General features: G+C 36.8%; 1 protein-coding gene across 4 annotated transcripts in view; it reads right to left on the reverse strand.

The window, feature by feature from the left end:
• Positions 1-56: 56 nt before the first annotated feature.
• The window catches only part of LOC146004908 (protein FAM135A), a 491,480-nt gene continuing 468,267 nt past the window's right edge, over positions 57-23,269 (reverse strand). For 3 of the 4 annotated variants that reach the window (XM_083143937.1, XM_083143938.1, XM_083143935.1), the window contains 5 exons: positions 20,334-20,528; positions 17,309-17,510; positions 12,511-12,760; positions 7,885-8,112; positions 57-1,677 (listed from right to left, as the gene is read on the reverse strand). In XM_083143937.1, the coding sequence (XP_083000063.1) occupies positions 1,472-1,677; positions 7,885-8,112; positions 12,511-12,760; positions 17,309-17,510; positions 20,334-20,528 (1,081 nt within the window). In that variant the 3' untranslated portion in view covers positions 57-1,471. The remainder of the gene's footprint in view (positions 1,678-7,884; positions 8,113-12,510; positions 12,761-17,308; positions 17,511-20,333; positions 20,529-23,269) is intronic. The other variant, XM_083143936.1, reaches the window with a different exon arrangement.

A 23,269-nucleotide genomic window follows, 5' to 3' on the forward strand; every position in this document is an offset into this window, starting at 1 on the left:
CCTGTTTAAGACAACCATTTTATTATAATAAACAGTAAAAAGTACATTCTATCACAGCACTAAACATACCTCTTTCTTTTAACATGTATTGAGCTGTCCTAATTGTTTTTTTTAACCCCCTTCAAACAGTATTAAAATATTACAAGTATACGTTCTCCAGTTTGAGCTGCAACACCAACTTTGAAAATGACATCGAGAGAGACATGGAAACCTCAGAAAATAAGTTGTAAGTTTCAACGAAATAAATCCCCCGAAAGTTATGAGCTCAATATAACACATACATGATGATGGCGATGATTTGATGATTCAGAACACAAAGTGGGATAGTTTTATTCTGTCAGTATGAGAAATCACCCTAGCTGAAAAAGGAAAGTTGACGGGGTTTTTCTAAATTTACTTTCCAAATTCATCCACAAAACATTTGTCTAAGAAAAAAAAATCGTGAACTCACCCGACTCTTTTATGACGTCCAAGAACTATTACCTTTTGTTTCCAACATTAAAAAAATGCACTATTAGTGCAAATAGCTTCTCAGTTCATTATTAAACATTTAAATAGACATTGCATATTTCAACTCTTGATACCTCTTTGCTTTAACACTTTATACTCAATCCAACACAACAGTTAGGTGCTAAAAATGGACTCTCAATATTACTGGATGGACTTTCTTTTTTAATGTAAGCCTGCAATTCATTAAGAGGATAGTCCTGCCTCTGAAACAATGAGCATCAGATAAAGATCCAAGCGTGGAGGGATTCTGTGCTTTTATTCATTAGGGAGAAAACTTATTCACCTGTAAGAATTAATACAGTTATTTGATTTTTCAAAAAGCTTTTTCCCTAAACGTTTGTTTTTACAGTACACATTTAATCATATAATGTTAAATATATGTTTATATATACATGCTTCGACCAGTTTTGTGGAACTATTTCCCTATGTTCGTTCTTATTTTTTTTTGTTCAGAGGTATCTTGCTGTCTTAATGGAATCCATTCAGTTATATATACATATTATATAATTGCTTTATTTATTTACAATTCTCCAGGAAAGAAAAAAAACATATTTGGAAGAAAATTGACTGTTGGGGTAAGAGAATATACATTGTCAGGTGCTATAGACATACACTTCTTTCCTGTTTGTAGCAAAAAAATATTTTGATTTTCTCCATTCTATAACAACATTCGCAAGTTTTGTGAGCCGTATGTAAATTTACATAACTGGGAGAATTACTGGAATGATAGTTACGGTCAAATGGAATTTTCAGAGGCTTAAAAATTATACTTGCATTTTTACACACAAACATCCTTTTGTTAAAAAAATTAAAACTGTATGGCACAATTACTAGCTAGTTCATTTGAAGTAAGCAAATAATATTCTTACCTCAATATGTTAATGTTTCCAACTTGCACTGCAAGTAGATTGGAGTTTTGATTACATTTTGTTTGTTGAACGATGAAATATAATACACATATTCACCTGAAATATTTGAGGCCGGTTACCACGAGGAACTTCTCGATGAAAAGCTCGGAATCCAGAACGGCGATGTGAGCAGCTCGACCAATGAGAGAGTTTGCAGTGTTCGGCAAAGCGTGATGAACATCGTAGCGAACAAAAGTGATGTCGGGCTTCGTAATGATTGGATGAAGTATGTTATGAACCATTTCCCGATATGCAGAACCTACGGAAGAAAATTTGTATTATTTTTTTGATCACACTGAATAGACTATTGTATCATACTAGTAAAGTAGGAATCTCCGTAATGTGACTAGAAGTACATTTCTCATGTATGTGGGTGTTAAATGAAAGAAATCGAAACCTGAGTGTTTTTATTAAAAGCTTTGTACGGATTTAGTAGCAGGGCCACATGCTCTTCCAAAATGTGGGGGGGGGGGCTAAGTATTATAAAAAGTATTGATACCATTATATTAAAACAAAAAAATGTTTGTTTTATTCTACTATCTGGTCAAGGATTGCTCAAAGCTTAGCGCACATGCATTAATCGGGACTAGATTTACTAGGCAATAATGCATTCTAGTTTAAGTATTTCCCATATTTGCAAGTTTCACCTGACGAAAATGTATCATTTTCTGTAATCATTGTTAATACAAACAACAGAACTATACTTGTAAGGTAAAAGGTAAAGTTTCCTGTCCATATAGCACCATGCTATGAAGGCACATTTAGGGGATAGGACCCCACACATTCTCGATCTTGGCCAATTTTGGAAGTGATGTGATCAGCACAACTCTCTGGCTGCCTTTACCCCCTGGAGTTGCTTTATGCTGGGACAAGGCAGGGAAAATTCCAACCTTAGATTACTCACTCCGGGAATCGAACCCAAATCTCCAGCACTTCACAAAATCTACTTATATTATCACCTTATAATCAAATGATCCTTGGGATTGTTTCCTAGTGGAGGTATATTGTCCACTTACAAGGTCCAGTTTATCTGACTACAAATTGGACCTAAAACGAACTCTTGTAATTGTCTCAATTTGAATATCATATATATATGTCAAAAAACATGCTCATTGAATTTCCAGATACATCTTGCAGCATACTCTGTGCCCCTTCCAGAAAAACATTATAGATCTGCCTATGTGACTATATATTTAATTTCAGTCATGTATCGTAGTATGCAGAGTTGCCACCCACCTGGTCGATGAGTCCCATAATTAACCCTAACTTACTCACGCCGCACGTGAAACTTACTTACCTGAAGGGGGGAGGGGTTAAAAGGCCCACACTTTTTTATCAATAAAACAAGAAACCAGTGTGTTATTGAATCACTGCTTCCTTCGTTGATTATATATGTTTAATTATAATAACTGCAAATATTACCATCATTAATAAGAAAAAATAACCAATTATTGTGTGTTACACACCATTCAATACCATGCACTAAAACTCACAAAATTATATTTTTTTATTAATGCTTTTGTGTTTTAGAGGTGCAATTGTTTATTAACTATAAAAATTACAGAAATTACCATCATTACCAGCTAATTGCACCAGGGTTTTTTTTTTCGTTTTTTTTTCTGGGTTTTGTAGAGCTTTTATAAATAAAATGTGAATACATGTAATATAATTCACATTTGTAATTGCCGCTCAACCTACCCACTGCACTTCGCCGCCCGGCACACCAACTAGCAGACCACAACAAACTGCTAAACCATAGAAATGTTTATTTTTTATAATTTATTCTCTTATGATTTCCTGGTTACCTCTGTGGATAGCAAGTTTGTATGTTTGAATTGATATTAGAAGATGTTGTATCAATAATGGATACATTACGATATAAGATACATTACGACTTTTGTCAGAAGCATCAAGAGATCAATTGCAGATGTGTACTATTATCTTCAGTCACAAGCATAATAAAATAGCGATAGTATAGATAGATCTGAGTTCAGTGACTTTTATTTATTAGAATATATTTCATATGACAACTGAAAGCAACATATTTTCATTTGCGTAGCTTTCTTCATTTAACAATTCATGCTAGTGCCTCAACGATAGTTACAGAGAAACTGACTTCAGATCTGAGTTTTAGTGACTTTTATTTACAGCTTACATCTAATATAGGCCTATGTAATTTCTTAATAAAGATTAAATGTTTGTATTGGTGTACTGAGCTCTGATATTTCGTTCTACTTCATGTCAATATTATAAGTGTTGTGCATTTTAGATAGCAAAATTAATCTCGAGTTATAATGACAGTCGTGATCGCATTCTAAGAATCTAAAATGCAATCTTCATTAGTATACACCTCTATGACATTCCTTCATTTCAGAAATCATTGCAATACCAAAGTTAATGAAAAAACCTACTGGATTTTAAAATATTTTTTTTTCAAGTTGGCCCTGCATTGCACTCTCTCAGTGGTGAGAGTATCTCGAATGACACACATTCAAAGATGGCACTTACCTAGTGCATTTTGCCACCTATTTTCATTACATTTTTGTTTTTATGAACAAAAGGAATACAGAAATATTGTAAACACCCTAGGGAACAAGGTAATTTATTTTCAACTTTTTATAACAATTTCCACAATCGAAAATTTGAAAAAAATAGAGGTTGTGGTGACAGTCCCCCTCCCCCCTCGGGCTACACAAGCTACTTTGAAGATGTAGGCTTTAGATGTATGTTTATTGTACATTTCTTATTGTCTGTTGGTAAACTTCTGAAAATATGGTTTGAAATTTTATTTTGTGCACCATAATACAGTTTCAAAAAGTATTTAACTACCACAAGAATATGTAGCCATAGTCTGTATTTATAAGCACAGAGATGTCATTTTATTTTTTAATTACTTTTGTCAGTACAGTAAAACCTTGTTAATCTCAACCCTGATAAGCTGGACTTAGCTTAATCCGGACATGCAAAAAAAGGAGCAGAATGCAAGTTTTTAAATGTGGCTAGAAGTCAACAAGAGAACTTCCCAAAGAAAAGGCAGTCAACCACTGATGAAATTCTGTTTCCCACAGACTTTGTACTGTACTGTATAGTGTATTTAGGCCTATGCCCTTTAAATACACCATAATAAATGTGTTTTGTTGCTATAAACTGAGTTTTAATGCACTTTCTACTTTCAGTTAATCCGGACTCGTTAAACCGGTCAACTTATCCCCCCATTAGTCCGGATTAACGAGGTTTTACTGTACCAATAAACTACCGATACAATATAAAATTACAATTGTTCCTTGAATATGAATAGTTAATTTGCCTACTTAATTACATGTAATTAAGTGATTACAATGGGTTTTTGCTTTGAAAAACCACTGCGTATTTAAACATTTACTTTACAAAACCATGACATATGTATTAAATGTTTATTCCGAATTACAGTGTATTTGGAAATATACTTAATTGGTAAATTTATTGCTAGTATTACTGATACTGATATGCCTATCGACCAAAGTCCCTAGAATACTGATTAACCTCCAATAATAATGAAGAAGGTGAGGATGGTATAGCTATGAGGGAAAAGGGAGGGGACATAAATATTTAATAATTAAATATATTTTGAAACATACTCTGGAAAAAAATTAAGGATTCTGGAAAACTCGTGCAAAACACATTTATAGTTTATCAGGGTGACCACTCTAGGACCATGATAAAATTCAAGTATAATTCCCAGTTTTCAAGATGAACTTGACAAAAATTCAAGACTACACGCAGAAGCTTTCTCTACTTCACCTTACATACGTATTACTGTCTCTCACCCCGTCCCACACACAGACACAAATATATTAACAATACAAAGGGTCTGTGAGATTTCAATGTATCCAAAACTTCTAATTCAATTCAATTGAACGGTACATGTATTTAATTTAAGGTGTGGGGTTTACATTTGCAATTTCGCATCCTCTGACCAGAAATATAAACACAAGTCACAAATGTTACGGGATGTACTAATCTACGAAAAATTGTTAATTGTATAATTTCAAATTTCCCTATCAACTTCAAGGTATCTTATCTTGCAATAACCTTCTGTATGTAAGGTAGATTGTTCTGCAATGTAGCAAAGCAAACAGATTGAGAGAATTTTGTTTTATTTTCCACGCAGCTTTCTTTTCTTTTCCTTCCTCGATAAAAATAAAAGGTAACTGTGAGAAACTTGTCTCAGGGCATTAATAAATATTTATAAATTCAATGAGATTTGGATTAATAAAAGTTGCAATTTTTCACGTCTGGGGGGAAAAATCAAGCAGAATTCATGGATAAATCCCGAAGCCAATAATTCAAGGAATTCCCAGTGAGTAGCCACCCTGTGCATGTGGGTTCATATGGGAACCCTGCAGTGGTCTAATTTCAAGTTTCCAGGTTCCAGTCCTGGCCAGGGTTGCCCTTGTGCGAGTTCTGCCCATTTATTAAGAGTTATTTCTAGAACTGAGCTGATGCCAATGTATCAGCCGACACCGGAAAGTACCTGTTGGAATTTGTTTACCAATACTGACTGATACTTTTCCGGCATTTTGGTCTTTCACAGGCTACACAAAAATGCATTTCGGAGTCTAATTATCCTGAAAATTATGCAAAATTAGAAGTTTCTCTTTAATTTGCTCAAGTTTCGTGTGAAAAAACTTATTTTTTTTACAACGTAACATGTAATTTAATATTCTAATGTAATTTTTTTCAATTTTAAAGCAAGTATCTTGGTGCAAAATAATATAACACAGTTATTTTTAGTGTGACGGTTCGTTCTGGTTTCCCAGAACTTTTTCAAACTACACTAAGACATACATACAATAACACAACCTCACATGTCTAGTCACTCTACACTTCTAAGGAACGAATAACTGTGTGTCTTTATTTCCTCCTAGGTAAACTGGTTTTTCCTTGCAGGTGTTACAGCTGGCTGTTTCTCCCCCTCCCCTCCATCCTGTAACCTACTCTTCTTGTCTTCCTCACCTTCTCCTGGTGGCACTGACCTTCCCTTTCTCCTTTAACTCATCTGGCAAGTTGAAGTCTTCCATATTTATGCAGAAAATTGAAGGTGGCTCAGGAAACTTAACCAACTTACTTTCCACATGCTTTTTTATCAGTTCCACCCATTTCATTCCAATTTCCCCTTTCTTTTTGTTTATTTTCTCTCTCCTGTTTCTGCCACTTTAATCTCTATTTTATTTTCCTCTTTTCCTCAATTTGTACTAAATAAAAACCACTAAAAATAACTGTGTTAGATTATTTTACATCTGTAAAAAGTGGTTATGCGAATCTTTAAGAAGAACATAGAGTGCAATATTTACACCTTATTGTTAATTAATATATTGAATAACTTTCAATTATTACAGTATTGGTATCGGTGAGAATATCAGCATAAGCCCTAGTTATTTCTCTTGCAGTTTACGGTTCTCACAAACACATAAACACAATTTTTGCTGTTATGGTTCGGGAGAACATATGCTCCCTTCATCAGACATTTATTTTTAGTCTGATTCATCATTTTGTATCACGCCAAAGGCACGATCCAAGCCCGGGATCCGTGGCATCATAGCTCGATAGTCTAATCACTTCGCCACAGGGTCTGGTTGAAGTGCTGGAAGTAACTTATTATAAGCATATTACACCGGTGACCTTCAATGGATCTTTAAACTCAGCTGACACGGGAATCGACAGGAAATCATTTGAAATAAAATAAAGTCAGCTTTATGCAAAAGTACAAGTAACGACAGGATGGAACTGGCTCAATGACTTTAATGATCGGAAATTTGAATCCCCTTTAAATAGATCGTGATAACAGATCTCGCCCTGAGTTGTGGTCCGAAAGTTATAGAGTAAACAGTTGTTGTCTCCAAGTTATCATTTAATATTGGTGATACGCAGGGAGTTGTGCTCCCTAAAGACGTTTCATTACAGGACCATGCCTTATCTAACAAAAAGCAGAGACAATCATCTCTACAGGTAAACAAACATCCTTTCTATTGTTATCATGACCCCCGCCATGTCCAGTCCATAGAAGTGTTAATATTGAATGTCGTTCGTGTTCTCCTTATTTCTCTTGCATATAAAAAGTACCTCTTACATAACGGAGTTGCTTTAGGCTGGCACAGCCTAGATTCGATCCCCATAAAACCCACAGGGATTTTATACGAATTCAATTCAAACTAAAAGTACATGTGAAGGGAGAGAGTGTTCTCCTGAAACTTAACAGCAAATATTGTGTTTATATGCTAGTAAGAACCATAAACGACAAGAGAAATAATTTATTAAGAGGCTTGAGCAACTTAATGGAAGGTTATTGCCAGAAAAATTCCCATCTGAGACCACCCAACTCTGGAATCAAACCAACTGGACCATTGCAGCTCCTTCATCATTATCTTTAATTTAGCCTCGAAGACACTCATGATGAAAGTCGAGAATAATTAGCTTTCCAACGTACCTTGTATGGAAGTATCTTTGACGGCAGCCTTGCAAAGCTCGATGCGAGCCGAGTGAAGAGGGACATAACGATCCTGAGAAGATCCACAGAAGAGGAGGTGGCGGAAGTGATGAAGGTTTGAGCGTTGGCTCAGCCGATACAGGAATGTCTGGCGGACGTCAGGGGCATCCCGCAGTGCCAGCTGCAACAGGGAGCCTGACTTCTTCCACTTCTGCATGAACCACATTCCTGGAAAACAAGAATGGCTCAATTTACTATTTATTTTGGTTCCTGCACTGCTGAATGGATAATGCTCTTGTCTGCAACATGACTAAAAACAACTGGTGACAATGAATACAACCACACTGCGACAGAGACTATACACTAGGGATGAGACAGATTAATTGGCACTCCATCGGTATTTCCGAGATAGGTATATTGATTGATTGATATGTTGTTTTAAGTCCACTTTATGCACAGTTAGGCTAATCAGGACTGGACCTACAATTTAAAGTGGGATCCGAACCACTTGTGCCTCCACCGGGTATCGAACATGGGACCCCTTGATTACAAGGTGACGATGCTACCACTGTGCCATCGGGAAGGCCCTCGATATAGGTATATCTAAGTATTGGTTTATATCATAAATAACTTATAAGTTAGTGCAATATTGTGCCATTTTGTTACAACTTTTATGGCTATAAACATAGAGGGTGGCCCAAATAAAACTATACCTATAGTAGCTCAAACAAAACTATACCAAATGAAAAGATAAAGTAAACACAGTTTTATTTACTGCTATAGTGCCCAATACATTGTCTACAGCAGGAGTTGGAAATGAACACCCTCATTCTGAAGGTTACTATGGATATAGTTGTATCTGGGTGGGTATAGTATTATTTTGACCACCCTGTATAATGTCCATAACTTCTGTTGCATTGCAGTCACCTGGAAACATTTAATAAGGAGGTCAATGAATCATTCAAGTTCTTCAAGGACCATTTGCAGTTATCGGTATCAATATTTTTATAGTGGTATTTTATCAGTATTGGCCAAAATTTCATTTCAATCAATCCCTACTGTATTTATTTGGGTTCCTGCACTTCTGAATAGTTAGTGCTCTTGTCTTTAATCGCAACATGTCTAAAAATAACTTGGGACACTTCACTAATCCGACTTAGCTATATAAAAAAAGAAACGGTCCCAAAATCTGTTTGAGCAAGAATTTATTGGGAATGAAGGTGTATCCTGATGCACAATACATTGCCATTACACATCACTAAATGAGAGACGCTGGCTCCCAGGTTGTACTCACGACGAAATGCACGTTGCGGTCACGTACCACAATCCGACAAATGATAACACACGGAACACCTTCTGTTGTGGAGTCCACTCTGCCATATTTGTTTACTGTGACCATGTGCATGTGCGCGACACCGTTTCGTGTTTTTCGTAAATGGCAACAGATGGCAGTACCGTACATACACAGGTTTTGACTGTGGCAGGTATTCGTAAACTGTAGTGCATGTTTTTTTTTATTATAGTTATAAGCCGGACACGCTTTCTACAGTGTGACCAAGGCATCAGGAGGGTGGGGGATGGCTGTTGCCTCCCAATGGAAATTGGCATCACTCATTTTAAGCAGAAGTCTTGTTATTTTTAATTGCTAATAACAGAATTACAGTTCAGTTAGTAATCGGACAGAATAACCAAAGTAAAAACAGAGTTAGATTGAAAAAATTGAATGTACAATACAGGAACGAGTTAGTTTTCATATTCTGCCATTTAATACATGAAGGATACATGAAATGTTTTTCAAAATTCCAAAAATGATCATTTAATGTGACAAGTCATACAACATAAACCTTATTGCTAAAATTTCCTACAAGGATAATAATAATAATGACCATATTATAAATAATAATTTTGGACTAAAAAGAGTTTATTGAGTCAAATTTTAATCTTCCCAGTAAAGTTCCTGGGTTTGATACAGCCACAAATAGAGGGTGTCCAAAAAGTCACGCAACCGATACTTTGAACCTTTGTAACTTTTGTACAAAAAGTGACAGAGCTATGAACCTTGCACTGAGTATTTCCTTTGCCTATGTGAATTTTTTTTAAGTATTACAAAATAAACTGAATGTTCAGTATGCAGGAAAAGCTACTAAGGAATAAAAAGTTTTTTTGTACGAAGTAAAAAGGAACGTGGATAATGGAGTCACTTGCAATAATTTTTTATGTGTATCGATGGTGTCTGTGGGTATTTATTGAACTGATACAATAACAATAAACTTCTACACATTTTATGCATTACAAATGGTTTATGGGGTTTATTATGGCATATTCATTAAAAATAATGTTTTATTTTTTAAGTTATGAGGTGCACTTGCAACATTGGTCATGTCAGAGTGCAGTACCAGGTGTACCCGACCCTGGGTGTTATTCAGTCAATGTCCAGATGAAAAAGAATACAGTGGAACCTTGATAATTCGAATTTCAGGGGGGGGGAATCGAGGTATCAAGGATTTCGACTTACCAAGGTTTGAGTTATAGAGGTCTAAAGTTTACTGACCCTTCTGAATGTCGGCACTACATATGCCTATAACGTAAGTAACATCATTTTAAGTTAATACATATACTGTACAGTACAACATATGTAAAAATAACTTTTATTGAACAAAACTTTAGATGCACTACGTACATACGTACAACATTGATTTGGTCTTCTCTTCAAACTTAATGTCTTACAACTTCGTTTCACAGACATCATAACCTGCAACTTTTATGTACGTTACGTATGTATCAACATTTCTACAACACACATTAAGCATATTAACAATGATGATTATATACACGGCAGGGTGGAGGAGTTCAAGTCTCGACACGATTGTTGATCACCTGGCATCGTACTTACGCACCCTACACTTCGTGTCATTGAAGTCCGTGCGACTAAAACTTTGAGTTATAGAGAGGTGATTAGAATTTAACTTCGATTCATAGAGGTTTTTCATAGTCTACCTTCGAGTTATTGAGATCGAACGGCATCCCATAAACTACAAAAATTCCTCATATTAAGGGTTTATTCGAGTTGTCGAGGTAAAATTAGTATTGAGTGTTATGGACAATTCAAGGGGATTACAAAAAATTCGACTTATCAAGGAATTCGAGATGTTGAGGTTTAAGTTATCAAGGTTCCACTGTATTTGAAATTTATCATACAAAAAAAAAAAACGACATATCTTTATGTTTGATAAATTTCAAATCTTTTTGTTGTATAACATAGATGTTGGGAACACCTGGTACTGCACTCTGACATGATAAGTGTTGCCAGTACATCTCATAATTTTGAAAAAAATGCAAGTTTTTTTTTTATATCTGTAAAGCATAAAATGCATAAAAATTGATTGTTCTTTTAAGTTTAATAAATACCCGCGGAGACCATCAACACCCCATCGAACATTATTGCAAGTGACTCCATAGCTGCCTTGCCATCCACATTTCTGTTTACTTCCTATGAAAACTTATTTTAACACCTCAGTAACTTTTTTTCTGCATACTGAACATTCATGTAAGGAATCATTTTCTTGTTCAATGATTAAAAAACATTAAACATAGGTAATGGAAATACAAGGTTCATGACTATCACTTTTTGTACAAAAAGTTACGTATGTTCAAAGTCTCGGTTGTGTGTAGCAAAGTAATGCTAAATAACAAAAATACAAATGGGGAATAGTGAACATCTCACCTCTATATTCCTGAATGTTACCCGAGCACCATTGTTATCTGTTACTGGTGCGACTTGGCTGTCCTTGTTGCACGGTCTTCTCGTAACATGCGAATTTCCCCCCCGCCCCCCATACTAGAGTTGCCTCGTCAAAAAACACTCCAGTTTGAAGTTACCATCGTCCTCTAATACCTTTCCCATAAATAAGACAAATTTCTATGACTGAAATGATGAACCGATACCAATGGTATCGGTTGGAATTCATCTACCGATACCAGCCGATACTTTTCCGGCATTTTGGTCTTTCACGGGGTCTGCAAAAATGCCACGCAACACTTTCGCAGACTCTAATTATCCTGGAAATTATTTAAAATTCAAACTTTTTATTTTTACTTTGCACCAATTTTGCATGACAAACTGTTTGTGATTACATAATATCTATATTTAATATTCTTATGCAATTCTTGGATATTCTAAAGCAAATTTCTTGGTAAATTGATGCATATAATTGGAGAAGAATATTTACACACTCATATTGATAAATACTTTGAACAAATTTTAATTATTGCTATTTTCAAGCATTGGTATCAGTATCGGTTCAAGTGGTACTGGCTCAACCCCAGAAATATATAATTTTATGGTAGCATTCCGTCTCCAAGGTATGACATATGACCAGTGACATGTATGCTGATTCTTGAGTGCATTTGCGTACCTGTCTAGTGTCTTTTCGTTAGGTGATGAGTGGTCAGTGCTCTATTTTCTATCATTTGCGACCAGAGACCAACACTGTTGGTTTCAATTTTCGTAACTGTGACATCTCACCCTTAAGACAAGTGCTGTAGCTATTCAGCCAAGCTTTAGTAAACAATTTGAAAACGACACATTTCCATAGTCAATGAAAGCTGCAGAAAGCATGTACTTACCCATATTGACTAATCCACTATTATTATATAGTGTTCCTAAGTGTGGTCCGGACAGAGAAAGAAACGTGTGGAGTTTTGGCAGCAGATGCTTCATTTGTGGGCGAGCGATGGCTGAGCGAATGATGATGTTTCCTAACGAGTGACCTATGAAACTAATTTTTGCAGGATTCAGACTGTATGCTTCCACGTGGTACAGGATTTCAGCAACCAACTTGTCTGTCATTGTATCAAAATCTGAAAATGTATCACCCTGAAATAAAAACATATGTATATGAGAATCAGTTGAATTCCATAATTTAAAAAAAATCATCATTGCAAATTAATTTGAATTTAAAATTTTGGGTGTGTCAGCACTTGGGCTATTTTGCACCTGACACATTATACGGGATCCAGCCCCTTACCATAACTAAAATAGCATAATTGCAGTGTCGTGTTACTAAAATATTAAAATATTCTGACTTTCGTTAAAAGCTGAGGCTGAAATGGGCACTCAGCACACACAAGGACAAAACACAGAACAGCACAGTCCTACGAAGATTATACTAGCCGTAGGTCCAGACGTCAGAGCCTCGTTAGTCTGCAAAATTCAGTCCATGGTGTACTACGTGGAAGTGAGGTTGACTTTTGGGCACCTATGTGGAAGGTCACCCCCTTACACCCCCTCCTACTAATGACTCAGTCGGGAAAGTAATAGTGTTCAGCTCCCAGATGCGAGGTGAGCATTGCTCGAATACTTAATGCGCCCCAAGTATATGATGATTGTTATGTGTGGAAGCATTCTCTATGCATCACATTTGCTATGGTCAATGCTATGCTCTTTCCAGAAAAGAAGGACATTTACAGAATTCTAAAAAATCTGCCCGGTCGCAGACAAACACCTAAAAAGGAGGACATGTCCGGCTAAAAGAGGATATCTGGTCACCCTAGGTATGCAGAGACCAAATCAGTCATTATAGTAATTACAGATATTACCAGATAAAATATGGAGGTGAAGCACCTGATGGAAAAACCATTAAGGCATGGTGTGTGAAGATTTTGGTGACTGGAAGTGTTAATAAACAATCCGGAGGTTCTCGTAGACGTGTTTCGGAGGAGAAGGTGGAAGAAATTCGAGCAAGAGTCGCCGTTGTGGTTTATGCGATTGTGGTGCTGCATAGTGAGAGAACGATGAACTTCGAGGTCATGCAATAAAATTCTTTGAGTTTCTCTTTCATCTAGTACCACTCGCATTCCATTATGTTTCATAACCTTCTAGCAATGATGAATTGAAATGTGAGGGGTTTGAACGGAACACACTGTATATTTCCCACTAACCTCAAAGCGTCACATCGACATCAGTAATATCTAGGTTTTGAGTGATTTGTTGTTTTCAGGAGCAATCACCATACTATTAACAGATCGAAATGTAAATACAGTAGAGCGTCGATTATCCGAACGTCGGTCAACCGAACGACCGCTTAACCGAACTGTGTACTCGCTCGCACCTGTTACTCTCCCACCCTACTGTCCATCATCCCCCTCACTCCCAAACCAAGTTTCCCACAGTAGTCGCCGCACTGAGCCACCGCTGGCGGAACATTGCTTCTAATGGGGCCTTCATAAGGTGCTGCTGACCAGCCAAGCCGCCAGTCGCTGTGTTTCAACAATCAGCACACTTCTGTCGGTGTATGTATTGTTCATGCAAAATGCGTATGTAATATGTACATATTTTTGTTTAATAAACTGTACCACATACTATATATTCCTACTAAAGTTGCCTTTGTACGTTACTTTGTAATACTTAAAGAGATGCCTGTTTTTATGAATAAATTTACTGTACAGTACTTCTTTTTGGCAAATAAACATGTACAGTTCGATTATCCGAACAAACCAGTTTTCCGAACACCCATGTCCCCCAATTACTTTGGATAATCGACGCTCTACTGTACCTCATTTTTTGACCCATGCACAGAAAGGCTAATCGGCACTGGACCTACAGTTTAAAGTGGAATCCGAACCACTATGTGCCTCCACCAGGTATCGAACCCAGGAAGTAATATCTAGGTAAATTTTAACAATTTCCCAATTTGACTAGTTACCAAAATACAAATAGGTACAGATGATGATGTGAAATTATTATTAGTTTTTTAGCATTTAAGGCAATTGAAATATTTATATGCTGATTGTTCCATGTTTTTAACTTGGGGCTATTAATTAGTGGCATATTCTAGGTTAATGAAGCAGGTATGCAGTGTACCGACATGAGTCCAAATTTTGGCTCGTATTAATTGGAACAGATGTTGCCTTGTGCATATTGTGAAATGAAGGACACCACACCGACACCTCAGTGTAATATTAAGACTAGGCCAATACCAGTAGCAATGTTTCAATTTGAATTCAATCAGAGATACTTTTCTGGTATCCGGATGTCTTGCAGAGCCCATAAATGTGTTATGCGACACTTTCATGGATATTATTGAAAATGCATATCTTTCATTATATTTGCAACAGAATTTTGTCGGGAGAAATGTATTTTGTGATTGAATGATCTCATGTGAAATAAGGAATATTTTAAAGCAAAACTCTATTTATAAATATTCTGAATTGGTAGGAATCTATGAGTATAGGCAATGACACTGGCTCAGCCCTAAACCAGTTAATTAAAAAAAAATCCTCGTACCCTTAAATTTTTCAAAATATTGCCTTGTAAACCTGTAACTATACTTGAATTTTAGCTTGGTCTCAGAGTAATCTCCTTGAAGAAAGAATATCCAACATAAGGTATAAGTGTATACAGATCTTGGATTTTAAGTTTTTAATCTATTTTTCCTTTACAGATATGTAAGAAATAATACGTTATGTCAATGTTTGATTAAAAAACACAACTAATAAAGTTTTATAGTGCCTAAAAAAACCTATTTAAGGTTTATGCACCTAAATCAAGCCATTGTTTTAGGTGTGTATATATTTTTAAAGGTTTTGCAGGATTTTTATGTCACACAGAGGCATTTGCTTCATTTGGTCACGAAAAAATTCAATGACGAATGTGTTTAAAACGTACTCTCTGTCGATTTCCCTTCCTCCAAGTCCATGGTGATTTTTCAAAGCTCTAAACAAAGCAAAATGTCTGGTGCCACTGTTACCTGTACAATCCAAATTGGTCTGATCTGTGTGGTCTTGCTCACTTTCGTGTCACTTTGGTGCTTCGTAGCATTCAGGTCTTGCAAAATCAGACAAAATTGTGGAGTTTGACTGTGGATAACATGAAAAAAGATTGTTGCGTATCTATACGGCGAAGAGTGGATTTTAACAGAAAATTTCCAATGGTAAGTTCTGCCATCGCCGTAGGGTTAGGCAACACACATAACGTTATGCAAGATAGTGCGTATTTCAGGATATAGGTATCCCATTTTCATTGCCGGTGACTATACCTAATCAGTATTTTTCAGAAATTTTGAACTATTTTAAGTTTTTTTGAACTTGCTTCAAGATTTTTCGAGCCTAACTTAAGATTTTTAGGACCTATTTTAGGATTTCTAGAACCTATTTTAGGATTTTTAGAGCCTATTTTAGGAATCTAAAAGCACACTTTTTAGAATGTAAAAATCCGAGGTCTAATCATTACCATCACTAAGAGTATTTCCATCTGTATCATATGTGGCTTGTCTAAAAAGTATCAGACTTTATGCCGGGAAAAGAAAGTCACTTGCCTTGTATGGTTTACGTCCATGTCCTAACCCCTTTCAATGTAGCCCCCTTGGGATTTCACATGCTTAGTTCAACGAGCCTGCCATTGCTGGAAGCACTCCTGGAATGCCTCTTTCGGAATGTATCTTAACTCGGCCATCACGTTGCGCATAATGTTTTCTCGGCTGTCAAAACGGGAGACTTTCGATGGAGATTTTAGCTTTGGGAACAACAGATGTCACATGGAGCCATTTCGAGTTATCAGTGTTGAGAAACTCTGCATTCCTGTTGACAGTCTCCAACATTTCTTATGCGACGTCATATCGAAGCTCTCGCTGTTTCTGCGAGAGCAGCTTGGGCACACGTTTTGCAGCACCTTGTGCATGCCTAAATCCTCCCGTAAAATTTAATGCACAGAATCTTTGCTAATACCAATGTCATCAGCAATTACCCTGACTTTCAAATGACGTATTCTGCATTCCGACTTGTTGATGGCCTCCCAGAACGCTGATCACTCTCCGCCGATGTGCGGCTATTTTTGAAGGGGTTGTACCAGACCTTTATTTGGGTATCACCCATGGCATCATCGCCAAACGCCTGGTGAATCTTCCAAATTGTTTCCATTTTTGTCTCTCCAAGCTTCTGGCAAAACTTTATGCAATATCTCTGCTCCATGAGTTCCGTCATTCTAGCGAACAAGGAAATGCAACGATACACAGAAACACTACCTCACTCACCAGCTGCCTCTCGTCGACTTACAGGTCCGACATTCGCAGCAACATGTGTGCACATGCACGAAGGTTCCCTTCACCTCTGTGCACAGTGTAGCCAACCTACCATAGATATTTTCTGCGTGGGGGGGGGAAGGTCCGATAGTTTTTAGACAGGCCACGTATTGGCTCAAATATCGGGTTAATCCTAGTCACATTACAACTATTCACAAGGACTGGCCTGATTACTTTTCCAGACTTCGGGTGTCTTGCTGAGTTTGCAAAATAATGTATTAGGAAAGTGATATAACAAAAATACTCATACAGGTATTGGTTTTAAGTGGTATCGACTCAGTCCTAATATTTGCCATTTGCAAGAATCTTCAAATTGTGAATTTTCTTAAAACTCTTGGATAACTTACCTGATTCCGCTCAGACATAAGGAACTCCAAGTTTGCACCAGGCAATCCCATTTCCAGGTAAGTTTTGACAAGGCGAAGGTCAGCTGAATTTCCATCCAACCCATGAACACAAATGATGAGATGAAGACCCTCTGGTGAGAATATCCGATATTCATCGCTAATGTGAAAATATGGCAGTGTAGATGCAAGCGTAGGAAAATCACTGAAAGGTAAAAACCAGCATTATTTTGAGAATTTCTAAAATTTTTTGCAGATTGTCTTAATTTCTAGGAGTTCAATTTATAATCAACTGTTTCACTTTCAACAAATTTAATGGAATTTCTCTTGCTTTGTAATGAAAGGGTCAAGTTGGATTTTCAGTGAAATTACATAGTGGTTTTGACCCAGCTTGAAACTGTACAGTGGGATCCATGAGTATTACCATGCAAATTGTCCGTCACCAGGTTTGTGCACTTTATTTAACCCAATAAGAGCTTCAAGAATTAAAAGAAAACTCAAAGCAAGCTTTTGACAACTGCTGCACCAGCATACATAAAAATCCATAGCTTAAAAATACATAGGATGTGAGAGAAAAATTAATTAAAATAGTCATGGACAATTTGCCGAGCAACAGTGGTTCCCACTGTACGAGGGGAGACTGAAAAGTTGTGAGTCTCACATGGAAGGAGTGATGCTAGGTAGTTAAAATTTTGGAGGATGTAAGGTGCGAGTTTTAGGACACTCTGTGCGAACTTTTATGAAATGCACATGTTTTCTTCTATTTTTTTGTCAGTTTGAAAATGAATGAAGTGCCAGAGAAGAGAGTGGCCGACAGGCCCGTGATTTGGTACCTCTGTCGCAAAGGCCTCACTGCACAGGGTGCTTTGGTAGTGTGTGGCTTCACCGCACTTCCCCATCCATCTTATTCCCCTGACCTGCCCCGTCAGATTTTCATCTTTTCCCTGCTATGAAGAATTCACTTGGAGGACTTCACTTCCACATGGACGAAGGCGGTCATTCAGAGGTGTGAGACTCAGGACAAATCATTCTACCAGATTACTGTAAACAAACTGCAGCACAGAATGCATAAGTGCATTGATCTGGGGGATGATTATAGAGATTATGTGATTATGTAGAGAAATCATAATGAGAAACTGTAGCTCAAACACCCCTTCCCTGTGAGGCTCAAAACTTTTCACTCCCCTCATACATAAAGGTACTTCAAACAAACTTTGTCAAGTATCTATTTTTGAAGGGGCTCTTCCTTTCAAGTTTCTGTTTGTTTAAGGTGCTTTGTGCACAGAAAAGCTAATCAGGACTGGACCTACATTTTAAAGTGGGATCCCAACCACTATGTGCCTCCACTGGGTATCGAACCTGGGATGCCTTGATTACAAGATAACGACATTAATACTAGAGGAGCCATTTCAATTTTCTTTTGCCAAATGTTAAATTATATATTTGTGTTAAACCATTACCGTGTGTGTGTGTCTATAAAGTTATGCATTTTCAGAAAAAAATTAAACAAACTAATTATAATGTACTCCATTTTGTCCATCTTTTCTACTGTCGAATTGTTTGGCTTATTCACATTCAGCTTTACTTTCAAAGGTGATGGTTCTATGTTGTGGAGGCCCAAGTTTTTATTTTTTTATTGTAATTTTTTTATTATTTCCCATCAGTATCAAGAAAATTGCCACAAGGCTGCATGTAAGCCCCCATACCAGAATGCTTAGCACAGCATGTTAAGAAACCAAGTGTCCTGGGTTCAAATTCTGAGTAAAGTACTGAAGTTTCTTTTAGAGTCAATACTGATACTAGTGGTATTGCTATCGGAAAGCATCAGTTGGAATGTAATAATCAGTCAATACTGTTCCAGAGCCCAGGTATTTTGCGAAGTCCACAAAAATGCCAAAATAACACTTTTGTGGAGTCTGAATATCCTGAAAATTAAGCAAAATGCATAATTTTCACTTGAAGTTAAAGTTTTGTAGACTGATACAATGTAATTCTAATGTGGAAAAATTATGTATTAAAACTTTGTGGCCGGTACATATCTGAAAACATTCACAAAGACTGAGAAATATCCCACTTGCTTAGAAAGAAATATACTTCAAGAATTATTTTAATATAAAAGCTGACAAACATGAACAATATACAGGGCTACTATAAAAGAAATAGACACTTTAAATGTCTTATAAAACAAAAACTATTCATAATATCGACATGAATTTTGTGCTGGTAGGTTGAAGAACTGTGGAAGTTTCGATAGGACACATTGTTGGTGTTTCTTGTTGTCGCTGATTGTTGTTCCGGTGCTACAAAAATTCTAAGATGGCTGCAAACGCTGTTGTACAGCGACATTTTCGAACACGTTTCGGAAAACCAGCACCTACTAGACAGTCGATCTACGATTGGTACAGAAAATTTGAAACAACAGGGTGTTTATGTAGAGGCAAAAGTCCGGGAAGACTCACCGTGTCAGAAGAAAAAGTGGATCGTGTCCGTGCTGTTTTCCAGCGAAGTCCACAGGAAGGGCGAGTTGGAACTACAAATGCCACAACAAATTATTGTGTGCTCAACATTCAGAAAAAGTTTTATTTTATTCCAAGACCATCCAAAAGTGTCTTACACCCGATTTTGGTTGAATTTGATTATCATATTGATGTGTGCTGTGTGACACAAGAAGCACATATTGAACATCTATGAGTTTCCGAAACAAAACATAAAGAATTACTTTATAAAATAGTGAAAAATGTTTCCTGATAACAAATAGTTTTGGATTTATAAAGCATTGAAAGTGTATATTTCTTTTGTAGTAGCCCTGTACATCTAATACTGATTTTTAAAAAATAAAAGCCAAAAATCATTTGCAATAAATACTAGAATTTAATAATGTTATAATTTGCATACTTACATATTGCACTTGACATGACCATATATCAAAACAAATTTCCTCATAGCTTTTCAGATAAAGATACCACTCAAATGTGACATATTTATCTAACAACATTCTCTACTTTAAAAATTGCTTTGCGGCACCCACCTGTAAATCATCCCTGTAAAATTCATTTGCCTCTTGAATTCTTCCTTGGCCTTGATGAAGCTGAGAGTGTCGTCCCCAATCGCCGATACAAGTTTCTGCTTAAGTCTTTCTTCGCTGTCTTTAGCACTGTAACACTCACACGATGCATCCCTCGGAGCCTGGGGGTCACTGGAACAAGAGCACTTTCGTTCTCCCCTATTCAGAGCAAGTGCACAGGAAATATGGTCAATTGCTTACACTGAGGCTTGTCATATGTTGTCCATGCTGATCAGAAGCTGTATTCATGACTGTTTTAGCAAAATTTTGTGGATTTGCTTCTAAAACAAAAGCTTTGTGATGCAACAGCTATTTGAGGGGCATCCAAACGCTTTTTAGCTTATCAGATCACATCACCCTTTTGAGCTCCGAAATTGTTCTTGTGGTACTGAATTGACACCAAAATTTTGGAACCAAAGTTTTGACATCATAGCCAGAGTGCGAACCGTTTGGTTACAGGAATTTTGTGAATTTAGAAACAACTCTACATGCATTTATTTTAAATAATGCATCACATTCTTCAGAGTGTAAGCAATTGTAATAACAACTGAGAAAATTCTGGTGATGGGTTCGAGTCCCAGCCTAAGCAGCAGTACCCTTTCATCAATTACATCTAATCATCATTCTTCCTTATCATTGAAATTAATCAAAATAAAAGTAATGCGAAATAAGAGTTCTAAATACAACCATCGATACAGCAAAAGATCTCACTTGAGAGATTTATATTACCATATTTATGAAAAATATGTGAACGAAAATGGTTAGAATGTCATAAATGTGAAGAAAAGATGCTGTCAACAGTGCTTGAAGTGGAAATTGTTAGACAGGGGTGAGGGTATTAACACATGGTTCAAACCAATGACAAAGACATATAGGATGATGTTTTTTGTCAATTTTAGAAGATGGGAGAATAGCATCCTTTGTGTCTCCTTCACTGTGAGCACTGGTAACACTGTTCTACACACATTTTGTTACAGAAATAAAAGTACCCATTCTTTACTAATCTGAGGATGCTGAACATGGATATGACATTAAAAAAGTTCAATTTTTTTTACCTCATTTTAGTGTAACAGAAGTGGAAGGGTTAGAAGGAGCACATTCAAGCTACCCAGCTCAACTCAAGTATATATGGCAACACTGCTGATGGTCTGGCACATTGCATTCCAGTATATCACGCCATCTTTTGACGTTTCAAATCCCCTCAACATTGGCCAGTTTGCATTCAGTTGTGCAGTGTCTCCAGAGTATTGTTAGATTTCGTATGTGAAGTATATACAGCACTGTGGCAACACTGGTTGCTGTTTGGCAACGTAGCATCCCAACAGCAGCACTCCATTCCGACATGTCATGTATTCAGGGAAGTATTTTACCACCTTTGGCTGGTAGCGAATCCACAAGATAACTAACTAACGAACTCTCTAGCCTTCTTAAACCTGAAGGTTTATGACTGCAGCAACACATGCAACCATCTGTCCCTATCCTGGGTAAGACCAATCCAATCTTTTCCATCCTTATCGATTTCCTTTAGGTACTTCTCAACGTTATTCCTCCATCTTTGTCTTGGCCTTCCTACAGGTCTCTTACCATCAGGTTTCCCAACAAGAATCCTGTAAACCACAAGATAACACAACTTCCCAAAAATAAAGCCGAATTAATGGCCTTACGGTTGCAACAATGGAATGTGAAGGTACTACTCCCTGCAGACAAAGAATTTCTTCCATTTTTTGTAAAAGGGGATCCGACTGTTTGCCATGACAAAGGCTTCTTTGCATCAATGAATATATCACAAAAAACCAAGGACTGGAGACTTTCTATCGATTCCTCCAAGTTCTCTTTAAGCAGTTTTGCTGCACAACGATAATGCTCTACCTTCAATTCCTGTTGTCCATGTAGTTGACATTAAGGAATCTTATGAAAACATGAAAAAAATTCTTTACTGATGGTGAATGAACTGCACGGAATGCATTTCGACAAGTGTGTCATAGTTTTCTGGGAAGCAAAGAACTATGAACAACTTGTGGAGAATCTTCTGACATCTCATGAGAAGACTGAGTGAGAATTCAACATTCATTCATAGTATTACTTAATTACTTTTTCCTTACTGCTTTGCTGTTAGTGGTTTTTACTGTTCAAGGGATCTACTTCAGTAAAGAAAGGGCACTTTCTCCTGTACAACAGAAAAACGTTATTGTTGAGGATTCAGTAACCATTTATTTGAAGGCCGCTAGCAGGATTTTTTGATTGGGGGGGGGGAAGTGTTTAAAGTGGAGGAAACAGAGTTATGCTTTCCCCCTTTAAGATAATTATCATAAAGCATCACCAGCACTAAGTAAATTTGCATAGATGCTTAATCTGTCTTTCATGGCACCTCTCATCTATGTTTTCGCCCTATAATTTCAAAATTTGAATTGTATTAATTGTTCCCAGATATCGGGGTTATGAGTTGTTGTTTTAAGTCCACTTTATGCACTGTAAGGCTAATCGGGACTGGACCTACAGTTTAAAGTGGGATCCGAACCACTTGTGCCTCCACCGGGTATCGAACCCGGGACCCCTTGATTACAAGGCAATGACGTTACCACTGCGCCATAGGGGAGGCCCTGTTCCCAGATATCTTGTGCCCTTCCGTGGGCACCCTTGATATATTTATCAAGTTATGCACACATTGCTTATGGGTAACATGAATTATGCTGTAAAAAATTAAGAGCCTATCTTAGAAAATGAAGTGCATGTTTGTGTTCAGGATGTCAATTTCAGTACTTTCCTTTCTGCAACAAAAAAAGTGAACATTTGTAGAACTGTGTAATCGGAAGTGTCAAGAACCAAATGACCTAGTAACAAACAATCAAAGAGAATCATTATATTATACTGTACACATATATGATGAAAATGTGAAAGGG

Source organism: Lepisma saccharinum, chromosome 22 (genome assembly GCF_977018435.1).
Source record: "Lepisma saccharinum chromosome 22, izLepSacc3.1, whole genome shotgun sequence".
Lineage (NCBI taxonomy): Eukaryota > Metazoa > Arthropoda > Insecta > Zygentoma > Lepismatidae > Lepisma > Lepisma saccharinum.